The 21388-nt window shown below is 31.7% G+C and overlaps 5 protein-coding genes and 1 long non-coding RNA gene across 6 annotated transcripts; 3 read left to right on the forward strand and 3 right to left on the reverse strand.

Moving 5' to 3' along the window:
• Positions 1–938: 938 nt before the first annotated feature.
• LOC123669506 lies at positions 939–19634 on the reverse strand. The gene is made up of 3 exons (XR_006745763.1): positions 19528–19634; positions 5583–5587; positions 939–951 (listed from the first exon to the last, which is right to left on the reverse strand). It is a non-coding gene; the product is annotated as an uncharacterized LOC123669506 (long non-coding RNA).
• On the forward strand, positions 2673–4736 carry LOC123669501 (conserved oligomeric Golgi complex subunit 6). Its single transcript, XM_045603107.1, has one exon. It carries the CDS (start codon positions 2826–2828, stop codon positions 4668–4670), a length of 1845 nt encoding a protein of 614 aa, XP_045459063.1. The 5' UTR covers positions 2673–2825; the 3' UTR covers positions 4671–4736.
• Positions 7113–9190, forward strand: LOC123669502 (probable tRNA(His) guanylyltransferase). The gene is made up of 2 exons (XM_045603108.1): positions 7113–7800; positions 8816–9190. Exons 1-2 carry the CDS (start codon positions 7204–7206, stop codon positions 9119–9121), a joined length of 903 nt encoding a protein of 300 aa, XP_045459064.1. The 5' UTR covers positions 7113–7203; the 3' UTR covers positions 9122–9190.
• Positions 9987–11551, reverse strand: LOC123669504 (V-type proton ATPase subunit d). The gene is made up of 4 exons (XM_045603110.1): positions 11350–11551; positions 10707–11215; positions 10332–10586; positions 9987–10225 (listed from the first exon to the last, which is right to left on the reverse strand). The coding sequence occupies exons 1-4, from the start codon at positions 11468–11470 to the stop codon at positions 10064–10066; spliced, it is 1047 nt and encodes a 348-aa protein (XP_045459066.1). The 5' UTR covers positions 11471–11551; the 3' UTR covers positions 9987–10063.
• LOC123669503 (succinate dehydrogenase assembly factor 4, mitochondrial-like) lies at positions 13448–14503 on the forward strand. Its single transcript, XM_045603109.1, has 2 exons — positions 13448–13843; positions 13918–14503. The coding sequence occupies exons 1-2, from the start codon at positions 13798–13800 to the stop codon at positions 14217–14219; spliced, it is 348 nt and encodes a 115-aa protein (XP_045459065.1). The 5' UTR covers positions 13448–13797; the 3' UTR covers positions 14220–14503.
• LOC123669500 (pre-mRNA-splicing factor ATP-dependent RNA helicase DHX16) lies at positions 14497–18601 on the reverse strand. Its single transcript, XM_045603106.1, has 5 exons — positions 18020–18601; positions 17274–17410; positions 15594–17157; positions 14838–15240; positions 14497–14752 (listed from the first exon to the last, which is right to left on the reverse strand). The coding sequence occupies exons 1-5, from the start codon at positions 18349–18351 to the stop codon at positions 14528–14530; spliced, it is 2661 nt and encodes an 886-aa protein (XP_045459062.1). The 5' UTR covers positions 18352–18601; the 3' UTR covers positions 14497–14527.
• Positions 19635–21388: the final 1754 nt, after the last annotated feature.

Consider the following 21388-nt stretch of genomic DNA (forward strand, 5'->3'; position numbering starts at 1 on the left):
AACGAATGTTTCAGGAGGAAGCTTAATTTTTTGGACTATATTAAATTGTTTGTGAACATGAGAAGTATGTTTCGATGCATCAGTGTAAATGCGATGCGAACTTTGGAAATGATTGTCTATCACAGAATTAAATTCATAATTAGCACTAACGATATTTCTGTTGATGCCCAAGTTTAAACAAACATTAGGTGAGATAGTCAAACTTTCAAAACTACAGGAGAATAAAAGAAGTGAAGGACAACGATAAACAGGAGATTGAATGGAGATAAATTTTCGAAAACTAATTATTAAACAGAGTAAAGACTTATGTCTCCAATAAGCGGAGGTGTTAACTATTTCTGACAATAATTAGAGTTTATTAAAAAGTGGATGATTAGAGTTCTGTACAAAGCGGAAGAAGAATTTGTCTGCTAGATATATTGCCTACGTAACTGTAAGGGTGGTTCACAACATTCAACTTGCAGGGCATTAATAGGTGTAGTCTTCATAGCCCCAGTAATAATTCGAAGAGCTTTAGCTTGTATGCTATTCATTTTGGAAAACCAGAAGAACTACCGGGTTCAAGAAGAAAGGTACCATAATCGAGTACATTTCTAATGATAGCATTATATATTGATTTTAAAGACAAAGGATGCGATCCTCACCAAACTCCTGAAAGATATCTTATTATATTTAACAACCGTTCTCACTTAGCTACCACATATTCCATATGGGGAACTCCAGTGAGTCTTGCATCGAGATAAACACCTAAAAATTTAACATTACTTTTCACTGGAATTATAATATTATTGTAATTAATGAGGACGGGAGGGGGTAATCGGCGTCTAGAAAATAATACTATTGTGCTTTTTGATGGTGTAAGTAGTAAGTTCTTAAATTGATGAAGGGAAGAATCCAGAGCAATTTTAGTATTATCTATGGACTTATTTATATTATAAATTAACAAATTATCTGCATACTGTAGCACCTTAACATCGTTGCCCAATGAATACTCTAAATTATATGTATATTTTAATATATATAAATCTCGTGTCACAATGTTTGTCCTCAATGGACTCCTAAACCACTTAACCGATTATAATAAAATTCGCACACCATGTGCAGTTCGATCCAACTTAAAAGATAGGCTATATTTTATTTTGATATATTATGTTATTATTATATTTCAAAAAAAAAAAGGTGATACGAAGTTCGCCAGGTCAGCTAGTATATTATATAAAATTGGAATTAGGACTGATCCCTGCGGGATACCTTTCCACACTATTCTAGTAGGTTCACTAGAATCTCGTAGGGTAATTGAACGCTCTAATAAAATGTTCAAGATAAAATTTATTAACATAAATGGAACTTTTAATTGATTGAGTTTATGTTTTAGAATTGGGAGGGAAACATTGTCATAAGCAGAGCTTATATCCAAAAAAGCTGCCAAGACAGAATCATTATTATAAAAAGCCAGACGAACATCTGTAGTGACTATCGCCAGACTCTCTTTGGTGCTTCTGCTTCTACGAAAACCAAACTGATTTTCTGATAACAATTTATTACTTTCTATAAACCTCTTTAACCTATTTTTAATTAAATGTTCAGCAAATTTTTAAAACAACAGAAGAAAGTGCTATTGGTCTATATGATGAAGGATTATCAGGGGGTTTATTGGGCTTTAATATAGGAATTATCTCCTGCTCTTTTCATTGTAACTAACTAAACTAAAAAGTTTAGCTATCATGTACAATATAGGTAGATTTTTTTATCGGGGGTTAAATTTTTGTTATTTCTGACTCTACCTTAATTCCGGTGCTGCGGTAAGTGTACCCATGCTCCGTACTGGGACTATTACGCGTTATTTTCGAACAAATTTACGTAAAAACGATCTTTACTGCAAGATCAAAATACGACACGAACTGACCTTTAACGACTGACAAATAGACACTTTTAAACAAAATAACGCGTCAGACATAATATTCTAATAAAATTAGTAACATTGCGTGCTAGAATATAGGTTTAGAAATTCGAAAAATACCCAAAACCGAATCGGAGCACCCCACTGTCCACGTGATCTTGGTCTGCCCTACCCCTAGAGTGTTTTTTTTTTTAAGCCGGAGGCGCGGAGGGTTGGCAGCCCTCGCCCACCGTAAGCGTGCTTTCGCACGCAAGGGCGGAAGGGCTGCACTTCCCGCAGCGCTGGAGCCAAGCGTTACTCTAACCTTAAAGGTGGTAGGTTAATTTCAACCTCAAAACTTCAACCACGATATCTCTGTAACAGCGGGGTTTACACGAAAATAGTTGTCCGGGGGGGTGAAAAACCCGCACCCCTACCACCCCCCACCCTCTCCTTTCCCCCCAATCCCATAAATTTCTCGCCGGGATTGTACATATTACCTTTAGTTGTGACTGATATTACGTCATTTCCGTTGTATATTTTTCTTACGGTTTTAGAATCACATTTTTTCAGTTCGTTCGCCTAGCCAACGCCTAGCCAAATGTCAAGCCTGCCGTAAGGAACTTCGTTTCAATATTATACTTTTTCGTTGTAACACAACTGCGAAAATATGTAATCGATTTTTAGTATTTTCACGTTCTCTTTTGGTTGAATTTAGTAGTTTTTAAACTCCACAAGCAGCAGATTCGTTAAATGAAATCTGGTCACACAGATTGCTATTGAAAGCTATTTTTGGCCATTATTTCTGTAAGTATTACTATACTCTGTGGGCCATTATTAATTCTAAAGCAGAATAAATTTTGATTGTTTTTAATAAGGAAAGATTTGTTTCGAATACTTAATATAAAAAAATTTTTTTTAAAAAGATACAAATTTCCTTATAACAATGGACTATGTTTATAACAATCCCATCCGACAAAGAATTAATAAAATATTTGATAGCCACATAATAACTGATAACAGCGAAGCTTTATATACAGTTTCTGGATTGTGTTCGGCTAATTCATCCTACACCAGAAGAGTTTTAGTAAATGAGATCGAAAAGAGAGACCTGTTAGTTAACAAAACTATTTTAACCGAATACAATAAAGTGAAAGATAAATTGCAAATACTAATCGATTCTCTAAACTCTTTAGATGTTGCTGTTAAAGATATGTCAAATAGGTTACATGAATCAAAAACAAAAACACATCATATTATAGCTCAGACTACTAAATTGAAAGATGATCGAAAGAAAACGAAAAAAAAGTTGCTATGGGTTGATGCTTTTGTGAAAAATTTCCAATTATCCCCTGATCAAAATAAAAACCTTTTCAATGTATCTCCACTTACTCCTGATTTCTTTAATTCCTTGACACACATAGAGAAATTAAATAATGACTGTAGGACTCTTGTTAAGTGTTGGTATCAAACACCAGCTTTTGATATCATGGAAACAGTTGGACTACAACAAGAAGCTGCAATTGAAAAACTATACCATTGGACAATTGGAGCTTGCCTTATTGTAGATTCACCACATAATGCTCTGGTGCCTAAAGCGTTAGCCAAGTTTGAAAACAGGCAAGTATTATTTTGTAATATTATTGATGAGTACTGTAATGCAAGGAAAGCAACTGTTGTGCAACTGTTTATTGATGCTTTAACCAAAGGTAGCGAGAATGGTTCTAAACCCATAGAATTCTATGCTAATGATGCTAAAAGGTACATTGGAGATATATTGGCTTGGGTTTATCAGATTATACCAATTGAAAAAGAAAATTTATCTACTCTTCTTAAATTTTGTAACATTCCTGATAAAGATGTAACAATAACCGAAGCTCTTACAAATATAACGGAGGCCTTGTGTCCTCTGCTGAAAGTCAGAGCAGAACTAATACTAAAACCTGATAAAGACCCCTTAGTTCTTTGGGCTATTACTAATCTTGTAATTTATTACAAAGATGTTATACAACATGTGATTGGCAAAGGTCACATGATTGATACTTTAGATGAACTTTCAAGAAAGAGTGAGGAAGTCTTTCTTATGACCTTAGATAGCAAAATACAGAAAGAATTGAGTCATGGTGTCAAAGCACCCCCGTCAGATCTAAATCCATCCGTTGTTGTAACTGATTTGGTCAGTTTTCTGAGAGATTTAATGAGTATTACAAATAACACTAGCCACACTGATAAAAAAATTATTATAACCCACATTTTGGATCCTCTTTTGCATGCTATTAATGAAACAGCATGCCATTTGAGTTCAACAGATATGTCAGTGTATACATTAAATTGTATTTATCACATACAGTGTACCCTATCATTGTATACTATTTTAGATGAATATAATGAAAGACTTCAAGCCCAATCAGAGGCTCAAATTGATACATTAACGTCAGAGCAAGCAAGTTTCCTTGTGGCAAATTTAAATATGGGTCCTATTTACACAATTTTACAAGAAAAAATTGATGGACCTCTCTCGGCCATACCTGGAATGGATACAAATTCATTGAAAATATTTTTGAATAAATTTGACATGTTTCTAGTAACACCTGATGTTTACATATTACCACAATTGAATTTGCTCATTAGTCATACTCATAAGTCATTTGTAAAGAAAAGAGCTTTTGAAGTAATAATGGCTATATATGAACAACTACATCAGGCTATACATGATCCTAAAAATGGATATGCAGAACCACAAGTAATAGTGAAAAGAACGCCAAACGAGGTCAAAAAGTTACTTGTGTAACTTAATGTATACTAATTATGAATAAATATGTAAAATGTATTCTAAATATAGTAAAAAGTAATTTTATATATTTTAATGTTAATAGTAACAAATATATTAAAATAATAAATGTTACAGGTAATTTTAACCACATTTTTTATTTACTTTAAATAAGGTCTTTTTTGTATCTTTTAAAAATGTATAATTATTTATAATGTAATTTTTTACTGTCAAAATCAATAGCTCTCTAAACATAAACGTATACATTTAAGTGTTTCCCTCTTTAGGATCCTGGCCTTTCTTTGACATAGATAAGTTTTCTATAATGGGTATATTTTGTAATATTTAAGTATAAAGAAAAAAATTAAAATCAACATTCATAAATTATCAATTGACAAATTATACCAAAAGTCAGGTAAAGTCATGTCAAAAGTGATCCACTTTTAAGCTTAGTAATATTTTTATGCAGGAACTAGCTGTATCCTGCGTGTGTTGCTAGGTATGCTTAATTTCTGTTTTTTTTTGGTCCCACCAACTCTGATACCTTTGTTCATGCACAACACTTTGCTGAACATGATCATATGTATAGTATACGATTCTATAGAGGACGTACAGACAAACATTCATTTATATACAGACAAATATTCTTATATATATTACAGTGTTTTAGTAAATTAATAAATAAGTTAGTATAATGTAACATTAATGTGGAGTTTATGTATTTATATGTGTTTACTCACAAACGAAAAAAAACCGACTTCAACTACTCAAGTAAATACGCGTTATCAAATATTACTCAAAAAGTAGTAATCGGATCTGTATCAAATTTAAATGGAACCACAAGACAAGCATCAGCTTTCGACTTGAACAAGAATCATCAAAATCCGTACATCCAGTGGAAAGTTATGCGGTATAATATGGGTATAATACAACATAACCTTTTAATTAAAAAGAAATCAAAATCGGTCGATCACAATCACGATTCAGCCTGTAACATCCCACAGATGGTCATAGGCCTCTTTCTCCATGTAGGAGAAGGATTGGAGCTTAATCTACCACGCTGTTCCACTGCGGGTTGGCGGATATGTTTCTTACTATGATCGCTATCAGGTATTTGTGATAACCGCGTTAAGCCGTCGGTCCCGCGGGACCGACGGCTTAACGTGCTTTCCGAGGCACAATGGGGAGACCCAGCCATTAAATATTTATACGAATACAAACATCCATCCCGAGCGGGTTCGAACCCGAAAACTATCGATGTTTTAGGCGACTACGCGCACCACTACACCAGAGCGGTTATTTGTCGAATTTAATTTTTGTCGTGTTTTATTCAAAGCATAATAATAATAATGCACACATAATAATAGGAATGCAAAACATTATGTTATGTTAAATATTATTCCCCTTCCTATCAGAGACAATCTCGAATTTTGTAGGCTTTATCCCACCTCGGCTTCGCACAGGTAGTATATAATTATTCATATTAATGAGATCGAGGGTTGGGATATAATGGGATGAGTTGAGAAAAAAGTCACGATAAGCTATAGCTAGGGCAGGTTCTAGCGACCTTTATGTACCTTATGACCGATTATGTACTTTGTAACCAGATTATTATAATTATTAAAGTTCTTGTAAACTTTTAAAGTCTTTTTTAACACCTACCCCACCCCAGCCTGCAAAATAATGATATTTGTAATAAAAAAAATACTAATCGACAGATTTTCAATTGCTCAATTCAACTACGTTGTCCTTTTAAATTGCTCACCTTAAATTATTTAATTAAAAATCAATAAAGTTGTTGAAAAATATTCATTTATCAATATTTTCAAACTCCTATATCTTATGATGTAATTAAATAATTTAAGGTGAGCAATTTAAAAGGACAACGTAGTTGAATTGAGCTATTGAAAATGTATCGATTAGTATTTTTTTTTTTTTATAAATATCATTATTTTATCCGTTCAATTTATTTATATTTATTTAAAAATTAAGACAAGTGGTTCTGTTTCAAACTATACTTGAGCAATTATAAAGGCAACTTGAGCAGTTTTTTAACACTTTGAGCAATTCAAAATATTGTATACATCAAAAGATATAGGAGTTTGAAAATATTGATAAATGAATATTTTTCAACAACTTTATTGATTTTTAATTAAATAATTTAAGGTGAGCAATTTAAAAGGACAACGTAGTTGAATTGAGCAATTGAAAATCTGTCGATTAGTATTTTTTTTATTACAAATATCATTATTTTGCAGGCTGGGGTGGGGTAGGTTTTTTTTAACTAAGACATTTTTGATTTAATTTTTTCAGTGTAGTAGTTTTGTGTGGTTGATTTATATCATACGTTTTATATGGATAAATTAGTTGTTTCTTCTCATGAACCTATATATAAAGTTGTAAGTATGTAAATCCGTGTTTCTTCTTAACTTTTGAACAGTTACATTTCGGATTTCTGTGGAATGTGGATTGTCAGTTGTCAACTTGTCATCGCTTTTAAGTTTCAAATAAAATAATTATAAACAAAAAATAAAGTGCTGAATAAAAATTATATATGACGCTAAAAAATATATTATATAGCTTGTCGTTACTACAAATAAGAGCTTATAATTATTGTCTAACTACGAAAATGGCTAAAAGTTCTTTCGAGTACGTTAAAACATACGAACAAGACGATACTCTACTACCTAACACGTGGATTGTTGTGAGATTAGATGGGAAATGTTTTCATAAATTTTCGGAGGATCACAATTTCAAAAAACCCAACGACCTGAGAGCATTAAAATTAATGAATTATGCAGCCTTTAAAGTGCTATATGAATTTCATGATTTGTTGCTAGCTTTTGGTCAAAGTGATGAATATTCCTTTATTTTCAAAAAAAAATCTAGCCTATATAATAGAAGGGCTGCAAAATTACTAACCACAATTAATAGCAAGTTTTCTACCTCCTACGTATTTTATTGGAACAAGTTTTTTGACCAAGAACCTTTAAAATATCCCCCAACATTTGATGGTCGGATAGTTTTATATCCTTCTGACGAAAATTTAATAGATTACTTAAAATGGAGACAAGCAGACGTACATATAAATAATCTTTATAACACTTCTTTCTGGACACTTGTTTTGCAGGGAGGCTTAAGTCCTGCTCAGGTAACATGGAAATAATTGTCATCTTATTTTACTTATTCTCCATAATTTCTTCATAAATAATTTTATTTATCATGTTTTTAACATAGAGCCAGGTCACACCCTCATAAGCTCTGTCTATCAAGATTTTATACTGCTGTATTTAGGGGGAGTATTAAGTACAGCGCAAGCAAGTGCTGAAATAACCTACCTCGCCCATTACTAGAAGCGCTAACAGCCACTAGTCTTAAGAGGAAATATAAATTACTGTTAGTACCAGAGTTTTGCAGCCAGTCGGAGATCTCTGGTTTTAGTTAAAATTTTAATCCATCTTGTTTGTTCCTCTCCACTGTCGCTGCAGAACAATATATATTGTCAAAATATTTGATAAGTGTATATATACATGTGTGTGTATATGTATAAATTTGTTTGTATTGTATTTGTATGTGTATGCTATGTATATTTATTGTCAGTCTGAGTGCTGTTCTCTTTTTGTGGGTGTGGGTGGTGTGTGGCGGTTGTGGATGTTTTTGTTTTTCAGATATGTGCAGCATACTCGTGGAGCTCAAGTGGTGTGTGTTGGTGTTCGGATTAGTGGGTGGGTTAAGTGTATAATTTGTGTGAGTGTGTGTTTGTTTGGGTACTGTCAGTGATGTCGCTTCAAGCAAGTGTCAATGAGGAGTCACTGAAAATCAGCGTCTTACCATTGTTGCAATGGTGTGGCCAATGCTGAGTGGCTGCCTGTATTGTTCGCAATCTCTGTGAAACCACATTTGTTATGTTTTTTTATATTGATTTTTATTTGTTGAAAACAATAAATATTATTCTCTTTCTTTTTGAAAAAATATCTCATTATTTTTAAGTTATATACCCCAAGCAATTATTGAATTAAAATATCTTATGAGTATCATCTGTATACATTTTACATTCACTATTTAGTAGTATAGGGTTTTATAGGTTGTGTTACAATAATTCATTACTGTTAATAAAATATTTTGTATGTAGTAAATTTGATATATATTTTTTTTTATTTATACAGGCAGAAAAAAGGCTATGCGGAACTGTGTCAGCTGATAAAAATGAGATATTATATAAAGAGTTTAATATAAATTATAATAATGAACCAAATATATTCAAAAGAGGAACTCTATTACTAAGAAAAACATTATTAAATGAATCAAGAATGAAACCTTTATCAGTGATTGTAGATGTTCATGACGATATGTTGAAGGATTCGTTCTGGAGAGATAACAGTATTTTACTAACAAACAAGTCTAAAAACAGTAATAATAATTACGAAGGTCCAAAAACTGATATAATCATTGAGCAAATAGGTAATAAATAGAATGAAACGCTTAAATAAATGTGTGTATATATATATATATATATCAAGAAATAAAATATTTAAATTATATTTATTCTTTTATTGAATCAAGAATCTAAATAAATAATTTATACATTCTACAATACGGTACAGCTCTATTGCAAAAAAAAAGAAAAATTAATGTCTACAGTACAGTAAATTAAAACAAGTCTACGGGACATCCAAATAGAGTGAATTTTTAAGACAATGTTTTCATTTCAAATAACAATGTTCATGGATATTTACATTAATAAATTTACTATTTGCCATTAATGAATGGTACTTGATTACATTATGTTTACATAAATTAGAAAGTAATTCAAGATACAATATTAATATAAATTTTATAACTGTTTCACTATCAAGGAATTCTGTTTACAAATCAGTAATTTGTGCTTTTAAAGATTGAACTTTATATTTGTACACGGTTTACAGATTAATATAAACTTTTATATTGATTTGCCGAATCATATATTTATACAGCAAAACTTTTTTTAATATTTTTAATAAATTTCATTGGGTTCTTTGTAATAATTAGCTAGATGCCTGTTAAATAATTAGAACATAGCATAACACGGAATGTCAATATTTATTACTTTTTATAACATACATAACATTTATAACGAATATATATTCTATATAGATAATACTTTCATACAATTTAAATTATTTGCATAATTTTTCAGTGGTTTACAAGCTATTTACTATATCGATTATATTGGACACTATATATTCTTATTTATTTCTTAAGAAAACCGAATATTAGAAGTACTATTTGAAGTTAAGAAATCTTTCATAAATAATTTTATAATGTGCACACTTGCACAAGCATTGAAACAGAGCAAGATTATAAATTTGTAGTCATTTACATTTAATAACATTATGTACATTTCAAATGTTATGTAGGTATTGAGTAGGCATCTCTTAGAATATAGGAATGTAGTTGTCAATTTTGGCTCGGTGTTTCTGGGCAACACACTCACTAATCCACACAATATTCCGGCATTCCTGTTCCTTTAATTTTAGGTAAGAATAGAATACACCAAAGTGAAACTGTTGTAAGAAAGCCATGACATTGAGAGACACCTGAAAATGTAAAATAAACATTTATAATAGATATATACATATAGAACTATGAATAATTTTATAATATTTTTTGAATATATTATCTATTCCTACAGCAGTTATTTACCTCATGTTCGAAAAATTTGTCCTCAAGGGTTTTGTCCCCAACATTGTTTCCAGCACCTTCAAACAGAGCAGAATATTCAGCATAATACTCTGCCACAGCCTTAACCTGCTCGTAGTCATCAGCACGAGCAAGAGCAGCTAAGCCATCAGGGTTCAGTTTACCGCAGCGGGGGTACAACTTGGCACGATCATCCTTAGACAGCTCAGTTCCAAAAGAGTTTATTGTTATAATAATAGCACGACGATCAGCTTCAAACTATAGAAAATAAAAAAACTGGTTCATAAATTGGACAAAACGCAGAATTGTTAAAAAAATACATTAATTAATACAATACTTATGAGCTATAATATTCTGTTCAGTTATATGTAAACTTACAGCCAAGATCTCACACATGACATCGGCTGTTGTTCCTCCAATCTGTTTACAGAAATCATAAAATGCCTCCAAATAAGCCTTGTAAAGTGTGTTACGAATAATTTCAATGTTCATTTCATCCAAATCTTGCTCACTGATACAATCAACAAAGAAAGGTGCCAGTGGAGTATCAACCAGCACAGCATTGTACAATTCGGCAGGGGTTGCAGCAACATGAATAGCTTCCATCTGCTCAAAGGAGCCGAGAGGGTGACATTTGGGAATCAATTCGGAAATAGGCCTTTGGTGCAGAGTTCCAGTAATTAGCAGGATGATATTGTCAATCATGTAACTGTATGTTATGAAATCCAAGAAAGTTGACATTGGCTCCACTGAATGGTTTCTCAGGTGTTGAAATTCAATGACAAGCTTTTCACGCAGCTTATCATCAATAGTCGATACGGAAAGAGGACTGGGCTCGTTAGCGAGGAATGTGCCATAGTCTGTTCCTTGCAAGTGAAGTTTTAAATCTGAAAATAAATATGACCCTCAATTACTACATAGGATTTACGCCTGTTGTCGATTTATATCAAATATATATTCAAATGAATGATTCCGTTGCCATTATAGTTAGTGCAATAAAAAAAAAAAGTAATATAAATACCTTCTAATGTTTCGCATTGTACCAGGTTCAAGTAGTCTGATTGCTTGAGAATGCCACACTTAAAGCCACGGCACAATCCCTCCAAATACCCAGCATCGATGTTAAAAATACAACCCTTCATATTTATTTCGTGCCTCTCCCTAGATTTATAATAAATCTAAACGTTTCGCACAATCAAAAGATTGGGAGGAGGAAGATGGAATTCAATAGATCATTGATCATATGATAATTCCATAGACAAAAATGTCATTATTTGTGCTTGTATTGCCAATAAAAATAATACTCTATGTAAGTATATAAGTATGTACCATTTATCACAACAATGAAATATATAATTAATATTTATAATATATATATTATAATTAATTTAATATTCAATATTGCCATTTTTAAGCCAAAAGTGGATAATTTTGATTTTTCTCAAAAACGAGGACACGCGCAAACAAATGTTATTGATCCTTTTTTCATATATTTTAACGCGCAAACGATTAAATAAAACTAAATTATCAAACATTATAAATTCATAATTCTGGGTGCCAACTTCATGAACCTACAAAGCTTATCTGCACGGTCTATCGTCTCTAAGACGTTTTTTACACACACACACACACGCACACACACATGTATAAAACACCTGTGAGAGTGTGCTATTGGATACCCTACCAGTAAAGACAGTATTCGAAAAATACAGTATTGTAATTTCTTGCATTGTATTTCTCGTATTTGTTTTGTTTTGTGAGGTGTGCAATAAAGAGTATTTGTAATTTTGTATTGTATTGTATTCGGTCGGTACATCGACTGGCAACATACATTGCCTACCTCTCGGTAGCGAGCTGTGTAGCCAACCCTACAGTTTTAACTGTAGATCTACAGTTTTTTGGAATTTCTCTCAGTTTTTAGTTTAGGCCTTAAAATCTACAGTTTTTTGGTTAAGATGCTAGCGCCATCCATTTTGGTCGAATATTTCCATGAGAAAGAAATTCCATACAAAAAGAATTTGTTAGGATTTGCGTCTGATGGCGCCAATGTCATGTTCGGGGCGAATAACTCGATGATCACTCATTTAAAGGATGACATACCTAATCTTTTCACCATGTAATGTATATGCCATTCATTTGCGCTTTGCGTATCCCAGGCATGTGAAAAATTGCCGAGGGGTCTTGAAAATTTTTGCCGTGAAGTTTTCAATCACATCCAAAATTCACCTAAACGCATCGGTGATTTTAAAACTTTTCAGGTGTTTACAAATATAAAACCGCATAAAATATTACACCCTGCACAAACCAGATGGCTATCGTTGAAGGATGTCGTAAATAGATTCTTGGAACAACTTCTAGCTATAAAATTATATTTCCAATCAGCAGTGTTTACAGATCGTCTTCTTTCTGCCCAAAGCATTTTGACAAAAACCATGGAACAGACAACTGAATTATACTTGGAATTCCTACGATTTTTTACCAATATTTACAGATTTGAATAAAGAAATGCAGGCAGAAAAACCAAAGTTGTATTTATTATATCATCAGATCTACACAGCATATGTGACAATTTTAGAATGCTTTATACAACCGGTTTATTTGGAACTAACAAAAGAAGAGATAAGCAAAGCCAAAGTTATTTTAAATACCAAAGAACAAAAAGTATTAAGCGTTGATGTAAATGACGTTCGAATCTATTTGCCGTTATTGGAAACATATGTTGGAGAAATGGTACCAAATTTAATTCGATTGAAAAGAGACACTCAAGAGTTAGACGACGATAAACTTTCCGATTTTTACACGAAATGTAAAGAGTTTTACATTGAGGCAGTAGCCCAAATCAAACAAAGGTTTCCTTTCGCTGATAAAGAACGCCAGGCACTAAAGTGTTTACAGATGTTGAACCCACAAGTAATTTTAAGTCATGATTTGAGCAAAAAACATATAACTTCAATTTCTGAATTATTATGTTATTTCCCAAGTATTTGTCCAGAAAATATAACAGATCAGACAGAGAATGGAGAACCCTTCGCAAGACTAATTTTGAATTTAACGAGACTGAGACGCCCAGTGTAGAAAAATTTATATTAATATTAAAATAATAAAAAGACAAAGCTGTAGATTTACTGTTTTTTTATTTGATATTTACAGTTTTCTACAGTTTTTTTCTGGCATATCTACAGTTTAGCTCTATGCTGGGGTTGGCAACACTGGTAGCGAGTACTATACCTAATTATTCTTTGCTTATCTGTAACTGTCAAAATGAAATTATAAATAAATTGTTATTTATTTTGCTACTGAAATTAAAGTTAAATTACAAATAGTTTTACATACCCTTTGACAACAAATTAAAGAGAAGGGTTCTGACATTGGTGGTTTCAATCGTGCGCTACTGGCACAACTGAAAGAGTGAAGGCCATTAAGCAATCAATCAAAAATTAAGGGTTATAATATATTTTATTTTAGCAATATGTTGTCAAGATTTTATAGTTCGTTACATGTAACTAGTACAAAAGGTAGAAAGAAGAATGTTCTAATTTGTAAAGTATTTACTTTTGAAAACATAATCCATTAAAATATAATATTTCAGTTTCGTGCGTTAATTATTTCTTCATAAATAACTTCTCACAAAAGTCAAATACGGAGGCTCAAGAAATAGATAAACACAAGAAAGGTGAATCTAAGAGGTTGGCAGAATTTAGGAAAAAATTAAGGGAAACGACACCAATAAAAGATTTGGGTGAACAAGAAGAAGTCCAAGCTAAAGAAAACCCATTGCAAGCATGGCCCAATGACACAAACCCAAATACTGGAGAAGTTGGGGGACCCAGAGGGCCAGAGCCAACTAGATATGGTGATTGGGAAAGGAAGGGACGAGTTTCAGATTTTTAGAAATTTTTATAATTAATCATGCCATGTATTTTGTTAAAAGCTTAATTTATTAAAAAAAAACTAAATTTGAAAATATTTATGGAAATACTGCTAGTAAAAATTAGTCAAACAAAATAAGTATAGTAAATTATAGGTTATGCAATGTTTTTATGTTAATAGTAAACTTGTTTTTTGGTTTAAAATTCTGAGTGAGAGTAGAATTAAAAACAATGAAATGCTTAGCAATAATTGTTAAAAATGTATAAGAGTATGGGAAGATAAAAAAATAAAAGATATATTTGATATTATTTTGTATTTTTTAGAAGTTTTTATGTACTAAGAGCTGATTTACCAACAGTTTTAGGCATTTTTTTATTACTTGAGTCTTCTAGCTCTTTAGCCTTGTAATAATGTGGGGCCACTTCTAACAGCCATTTGCTCTCTATCTCTGTAACTTGTCGCATAAATTCTTTTGAGGTAAAAACTAATTCATGGTATATTACCCATCTTGGTAGTTCTTCAAATAAAGCACTATTTGGATGAATCATAACAGTCTGAAAATCAAAAGATACAAAGATAATAACAATGATAAAAAAAACAAAAATTATTTAAGGCTTAAACAAAAAAAAAAAAACATACTTGGTTATGTTTTACAGTTTTGTAGTGACCTCCTTTAGAAAATTTAGCAATGTGATAAAAGTAGCCAGCAGTGATGGCTTTTCGAATGTTAGTATCCTCTGCTAAGCTTGAAACCATTTCTATTTCAACTCTCTCCATAAGTCCCACTAATTGCTCACGCACATCCCGAGCTCGCTTCATGGATCTATATTGAATAAAATTTTCATAACACCATTGGACTGAATAGTCTGAATCAACCCACTGATTGTAAACATTCATCAAAGTTAAGTGATCACCATGCCGGTGAAAAAAGTTTTTTCTTGCAGTATCTGCATGTATTATTTTATCTTTTGGCCTATAAAATACTGAACTATTTACAGACAGCATGGCAGCTATTGTGACAATTTCTTCGGAACATTTGTACCTATAATAAAAAAAAATTAAGATTAGAAAAAAATTTGTGAGCTTTAGACTGAAGTAAAACTTCTGCACACTGGCCTGTACTGTCTTAGATATACGAAAGGAGGTGACTACGAGAGAAAGATGACCACGACATCACTGACAAGAGCACAACGAAAGAGATGATGATGAGAGAAAGAGAGAGAAAATGTGTGTTCGCACCTCTCTCGGTCCGTTCGCCTCGCCCGATCACACTTTTCGTAACGCTCTCGTCACGCATTGACTAGCTTACTCCCCAAGTCAAGTGTGCGTAAAGAACTTTTACTTCAATAAAAGTCAGACTATTATTACGTGTAAACTATTAGTTGAATGACTTACTTTTCACTAGCTAATAACATTTTAGCAAGCATAGGATCAGTAGGAAATTCTGCCATACGTCTTCCAGCTTTTGTTAATTCTCCATGATGATTGAGAGCACCAAGCGCATATAACTGTTCTAAAGCTAATACTAGTGTCTCATGTGGAGGAGGATCGAGAAAATCAAAATGTATAAGATCATTTATACCTAAAGCTTTTAATGTGAGTACTGCATTTCCCAAATTAATCCTTTGAATTTCAGGTACAGTATTGTCCTCAAGTTCGTATTTATACGCCCACGCCGTATAGAGTCTAAAACATTTTCCAGGAGCTACTCTTCCTGCTCTACCTGCTCTTTGATTTGCTGATGCTTTAGATATTGGTACCACCATTAGACTTTCCATACCAGTTTTAGAGTTAAAATTATTTTGCTTTGCAAACCCGGGATCTATGACATAGATTATATTATCAATTGTTACTGATGTTTCAGCAATATTAGTGGCAAGTACAACTTTTCTTGCGCCTTCAGGAGTGGGTTCAAAAATTTTTGCTTGCATGTCACTTGGCAGGTTTGCATAAACTGGTAAAATAACAAGTTCTTTCAATTTCTTCCCAATTCTTTTTGTCCTTTCTTGTAACATTTCAACACAAGTTTCAATCTCTTCTTGACCTGTCAGGAAGACTAATACATCTCCAAGTGGTTGAGTGGCATGAATTTGCAATACTGTGACCACACATGCATCGATATAATCAGCTTCTGGTGCTTTTGTATAATATATGTCTACAGGAAATCTTCTGCCAGGTATTCTAAATATTGGAGCATCGTCAAAAAATGTAGAAAACTTCTCAGCATCTAATGTAGCACTAGATATGAGTAACTTTAAATCTGGTCTAAATCTTGTTATATCTTTCACAAGGCCAAATAAAATATCTGTATGTAATGTTCTCTCATGAGCTTCATCAATAATCATTACACTGTATGATGCTAAATCAGGTTCAGATAAAAACTCCCTGTGTAATGTTCCATCTGTCATATATTTGATCACAGTTCTCTCAGATGTACAGTCTTCAAAACGAATACTGTAACCAACTTCATTTCCTAATTTAACATTCATTTCTTGCGCCACCCTTGCTGCTACAGACATTGCAGCTACTCTTCTTGGTTGGGTACAACCAATTTTTTTACCATCTTTAGTGAATCCTGCTTCATTAAGGTACTGAGGAATCTGTGTAGTTTTTCCAGAACCAGTTTCACCCTCCACTATCAAAATCTGATAGTTTTTTATTGCCTCAATTAAAGAGTCTCTAAAAGGGAAAACAGGTAATGACTTCTTTGTTTCTTCTATTGTTAGCCGTGCCTTTTGATATTCTGATATTTTTTCTTCTTCCTCTTTTTTTTTATTTCCTTCCAATTGCAAAGCTTGAATAAAGTCAATCTGCTCATCCAGTAACAATTCATATTCATCTTGAGCTTTTGCATCCTTGGCACCAAACTTAAAAAAGGCAGATTTTATTTGCTCCTGTTCCCATTTTCTTTGTTCAGAATGTGGGAGTTTCTCATTTTCATCAACTTCTATATATTCACCTGTAATCAAAAAAATTGTTATTTTTTTGTTATTGTCTATAGTAATAAAGCATTTAAAAAGACATGACCTAACAATAAAGGGTAATATTTAAAAAAAATTACAAATAGTATGTTACCCTTTTCACCCTTTCCCAGATCTTGAGGCATGTGATATCTTTGTACATTTTCCAACTCTCGTGCCTTTTCATGTTCTTTGGCCAATTGCAATATTGTTTTCTTATGCTCCCGGTCTTTTTTTTCTTTTTCTGTTAATCTAAGATAATAAAAGATTGTATTAATTTCCTTTATCATATTTTAGTAACATAATTAAATGAAATAAGATTAGAGTTAGAATAGTGATGTGCAAATGCACATAATCACTATATTGGCAAAGCGACCCAAATAAAGCCACTAAGCAATAGATACATTTAATATAGTAATTTGAATTAAAGTTTTCATTTCTCACAAATGCAATAAAATAATTTTCTGTCTGTGTGGTTACGGCAGTAAAGAATATAGCCACGCCCTCTCTTCCCGTGGGTGTTGTGAGAGGTGACTACGGGATAACACAGTTTAACTATCACATGGGAACTTAAAAAGCCAACCGATGGTGGGATAACCATCCAACTGCTGGCTTTGAAATACACAGGCCGAAGACGGGCAGCAGCGTCTTCGGTGCGACAAAACCAGCCCTACGGTCACCACCCTGGTGACTATGGGCAAAACACATGAGTTCGCGCCATTTTTGGCGCGAACTTGTGGAGGCCTATGTCCAGCAGTGGACTGCAATATGTTGAAGTGATGAGTGATGAACAAAATAATTTAAAGAGGATTAATATTTATAACAAAGCAATAAGAGACAAAAAGAAAAAAATTGACTTACATGCTTTCGTCAAATAGATACTCATCATCAGCTATATCATCTTCCAATTCAATAACCTTATCATCTTTCCTCTTTTGTAAATACTTTCGCCTAGATTGAATGCGGAGTTTTGGCAATATTTTGTCTCGGTCTTCTGCTTCCAATTTTAAACGTTTTGCAGCTTCTTCGTATGATCTTTTGCTTGTGCTTTCGGCAAGTTTTTTAACTTTTTCTTCGTCTCGTTTTCTGAGTCTTGTTGCAAATTCATCTCTTTCTTTTAAATCCTTTCTTCGATTTTCTTCAGCACTATCAGAATCTGATGATGAATAATGTCTTTTACCTCGTTTATCCATTTTATTTATTTATATACTTATCGGAGAAATAGTAGATATTTCTTGTGAAATCGTTAATTGCGTGATAGTCAATAATCAACTAATATTATTGAGCATTGTTTCGTTTATAATAATTGAAAAGGTAATATTTGAAAGGTATATTTAATAAGATTTTTAAACTTTTTAAAGTATCAAAATCGACAATTCAATTTAATAACAATACTTTTGACATTGCCTTTCATATATGACATTAATTTGATTTGACGTTAGTTTTTTTTTTTTGAGTTTATGGGCCAGGTATAGACCTTTAGGCCAATTTGACGTTAGTTAATACAACGATACCGCAGATTAAGGAGACTATCTAAGATAAACTTAATCTATTAAAATAAATGTTGCTAAGCGCGTAACTCGAAAATGGCTCGACCAATTCGGCTAATTTATTTTTTTGTATGTTCCTTAAGGCATATGGAAGGTTTGAATGCTAAAAGAAAAAAAATAACTTTTGAGAAAACTAGTCTGCCTAGTATAAAATACGATAAACGAAATAATCGGAAAAAGTAGGGTCAACAAAAATATAAACTAAGTAACCATTACTCATTAGTAATCAATACATAGAATTAAGCAAAATTATAAAAAAGGTATGGTCACACACAAGTCTAGATATAAAAAACTAGGTGTAGTATATACTCAAAGGTCAACAAAACTATAAATACAACTGGTCAACAAAAATATAAATAAAGTAATCAAAGTAAATGTATTATAGAATTCTATGAATTATTAAAATGAAATAGTATTTAGAGACGTTTACGTAACTTTCTCCCCGTTCCAACCAAAATTGCGCTTGCGAATTCACTTATGCTTTCGATTTTGGACTACGCTGACGTATGCTATCTTAACCTCACTGAATATCAGTTAAATAAACTTGAGCGCCTTCAAAATGTTGCGATTCGGTTCATATTTGGCTTGCGTAAATATGACCACATTTCGGAATTTCGTAAAAAACTGAACTGGTTACCCATTCGTCTTCGCCGAAATTCTCATATATTGTCTCTTCTGTACTGTGTACTATTTCATCCGTCAACACCTGTTTACCTAAAGGATAAGTTCGAATTCCTTGGTTCACATAGTGAAATTTTAAGGTCATCAGAAAACCTTAAGCTGCGTGTACCCCGTCACAGAACAAACTTTTATAAAAACTCCTTTGCTGTGCAAGCTGTTTTGCTATGGAACGACTTACCTGTGGCCATAAGACGAGCTCAAAGTTTGTTTCTGTTTAAGAAGCATTTGAAAGCATATTACCTCAGTCTATAATTATTTTAAACTCACTACATTCAATTGATAAAAGATCATTAAATTTGCCATGAATCTATATATTATACGATTACTGTATTTATATATTAGTGTGTATGTAAATGTTTTTATTTATTTTTTTTTTTTTTTTATTGCGTACGTATGTGTATAATGTATATGCATATATAATTGTTATATATTCTTTTTTTATTTTTTATTTTTTCTTTGACTTATTTAAATCTGTTTACCACCTGCCCATCTGAAAAGCAATATCCCTTTCATTATCAGGTTGTCTGGAAGAGATTGCTTTTTAGCAATAAGATCGCCTGGTTGTACATATTGTTACTATAATTGCTTGTAATTTTAATTTTGTTCTTTATTTAAATGTGCAATAAAGTATATTATTATTATTATTATTATTATTTAAAATATGGTATTCGATAAGTGAATTTCTCTCTTTTTAATTATTTTGTTATTATTAGGTGCCTAGTGAAAACAAAACTAGCAACTCAGCATAGTTTATTGGCGTCGTAAATTATAATTCATTAACACTTAGTTTCATTTTATTTATTCTTGTTTGGAAAATTATTTTAGGAAATAAATTTTTTAGAAAGCAGGATTCAGATAAATTCAATATATAATAATATGTCTCACACTCTCTTTCACAAACTATGAAGAACAACCAAAGATGAGTTAGAAAGAATTTCGATGCGTCCGAAGTGAAGGCAAAAATTGGATATGTAGGTGAAATTAGCCAAAAACGACGAACCGGTCGGTCCTGAGAAATACAAATAAAGAAAATATAGAAATAAAAAAAGAAACTTTTTAAATATATTTATTTCATTATAATAAGCATGCAATAACATAAAAGCTTAACAAGATGCATAATATATATATTTTATTTTTAAATAAGGTTACAGTTTTTTTTTCAAGTTAATTTCGTTAACAAACACACTCATATCAAGTGTGAGAAAATAATTAATACTATATAATTTTTAACATGTACATAGGTATGACGTTGATCTTTGTAATAAATATCGATTTTTAGTTTTTCTACTTTGAACTTCTACTAATTTTTTTTGAATAACACAACATGTTTTAGACTAAAATTATTCTTTCAGTATAAAATAAATGCAATGCGAATGTTTCCGTTGCTAATACGTTCAAAGACATAATAAAAGTAAAAGTTAAAAGCTAAATACATTATACTTTAACAAAATAATAAAAGTAGAAAAATTAATTTAAATAGGATATACCTAATGAAATAATATATTTTTAGAAGGATGAATATGCCACATGCTAATAGTAAAGAAATAAAAATTGTAGACAATGTACATTTGTGAACTACCTTATATATTATGTTATGGGCATGTTTTAAATTTTTCTAGAGTATAACGAATAACACCAAAATAATATGAAAATAAAAGTAAAATATTATCACTATGTAGGTATAGAATAAAAGACGTTCAGTATAAAATATTCATTGATATTACGTTACATTAAAATAATAATATTACAAAAATGTGCAATTTTCTTGTTCAGACCAATTGTTTTAGAATTTATCACAATTTCTTAAAGAAAGCAAAAAATCATAAATTATGTATGTATGTAGGTTTATGTTGTAGGTTTTTATGATGTCCTAATTCGCGGAAGTTGATAAGTTTACAATGCTTTTTATATGGTGACAATATTATTTAATTCTTACTAAAATTTAAACGATTAATAACTAAAACTTTATAAATTTTATTAAAATGATAATGAATGTTTG

The sequence above is a fragment of the Melitaea cinxia genome, chromosome 3 (genome assembly GCF_905220565.1).
Source record: "Melitaea cinxia chromosome 3, ilMelCinx1.1, whole genome shotgun sequence".
Lineage (NCBI taxonomy): Eukaryota > Metazoa > Arthropoda > Insecta > Lepidoptera > Nymphalidae > Melitaea > Melitaea cinxia.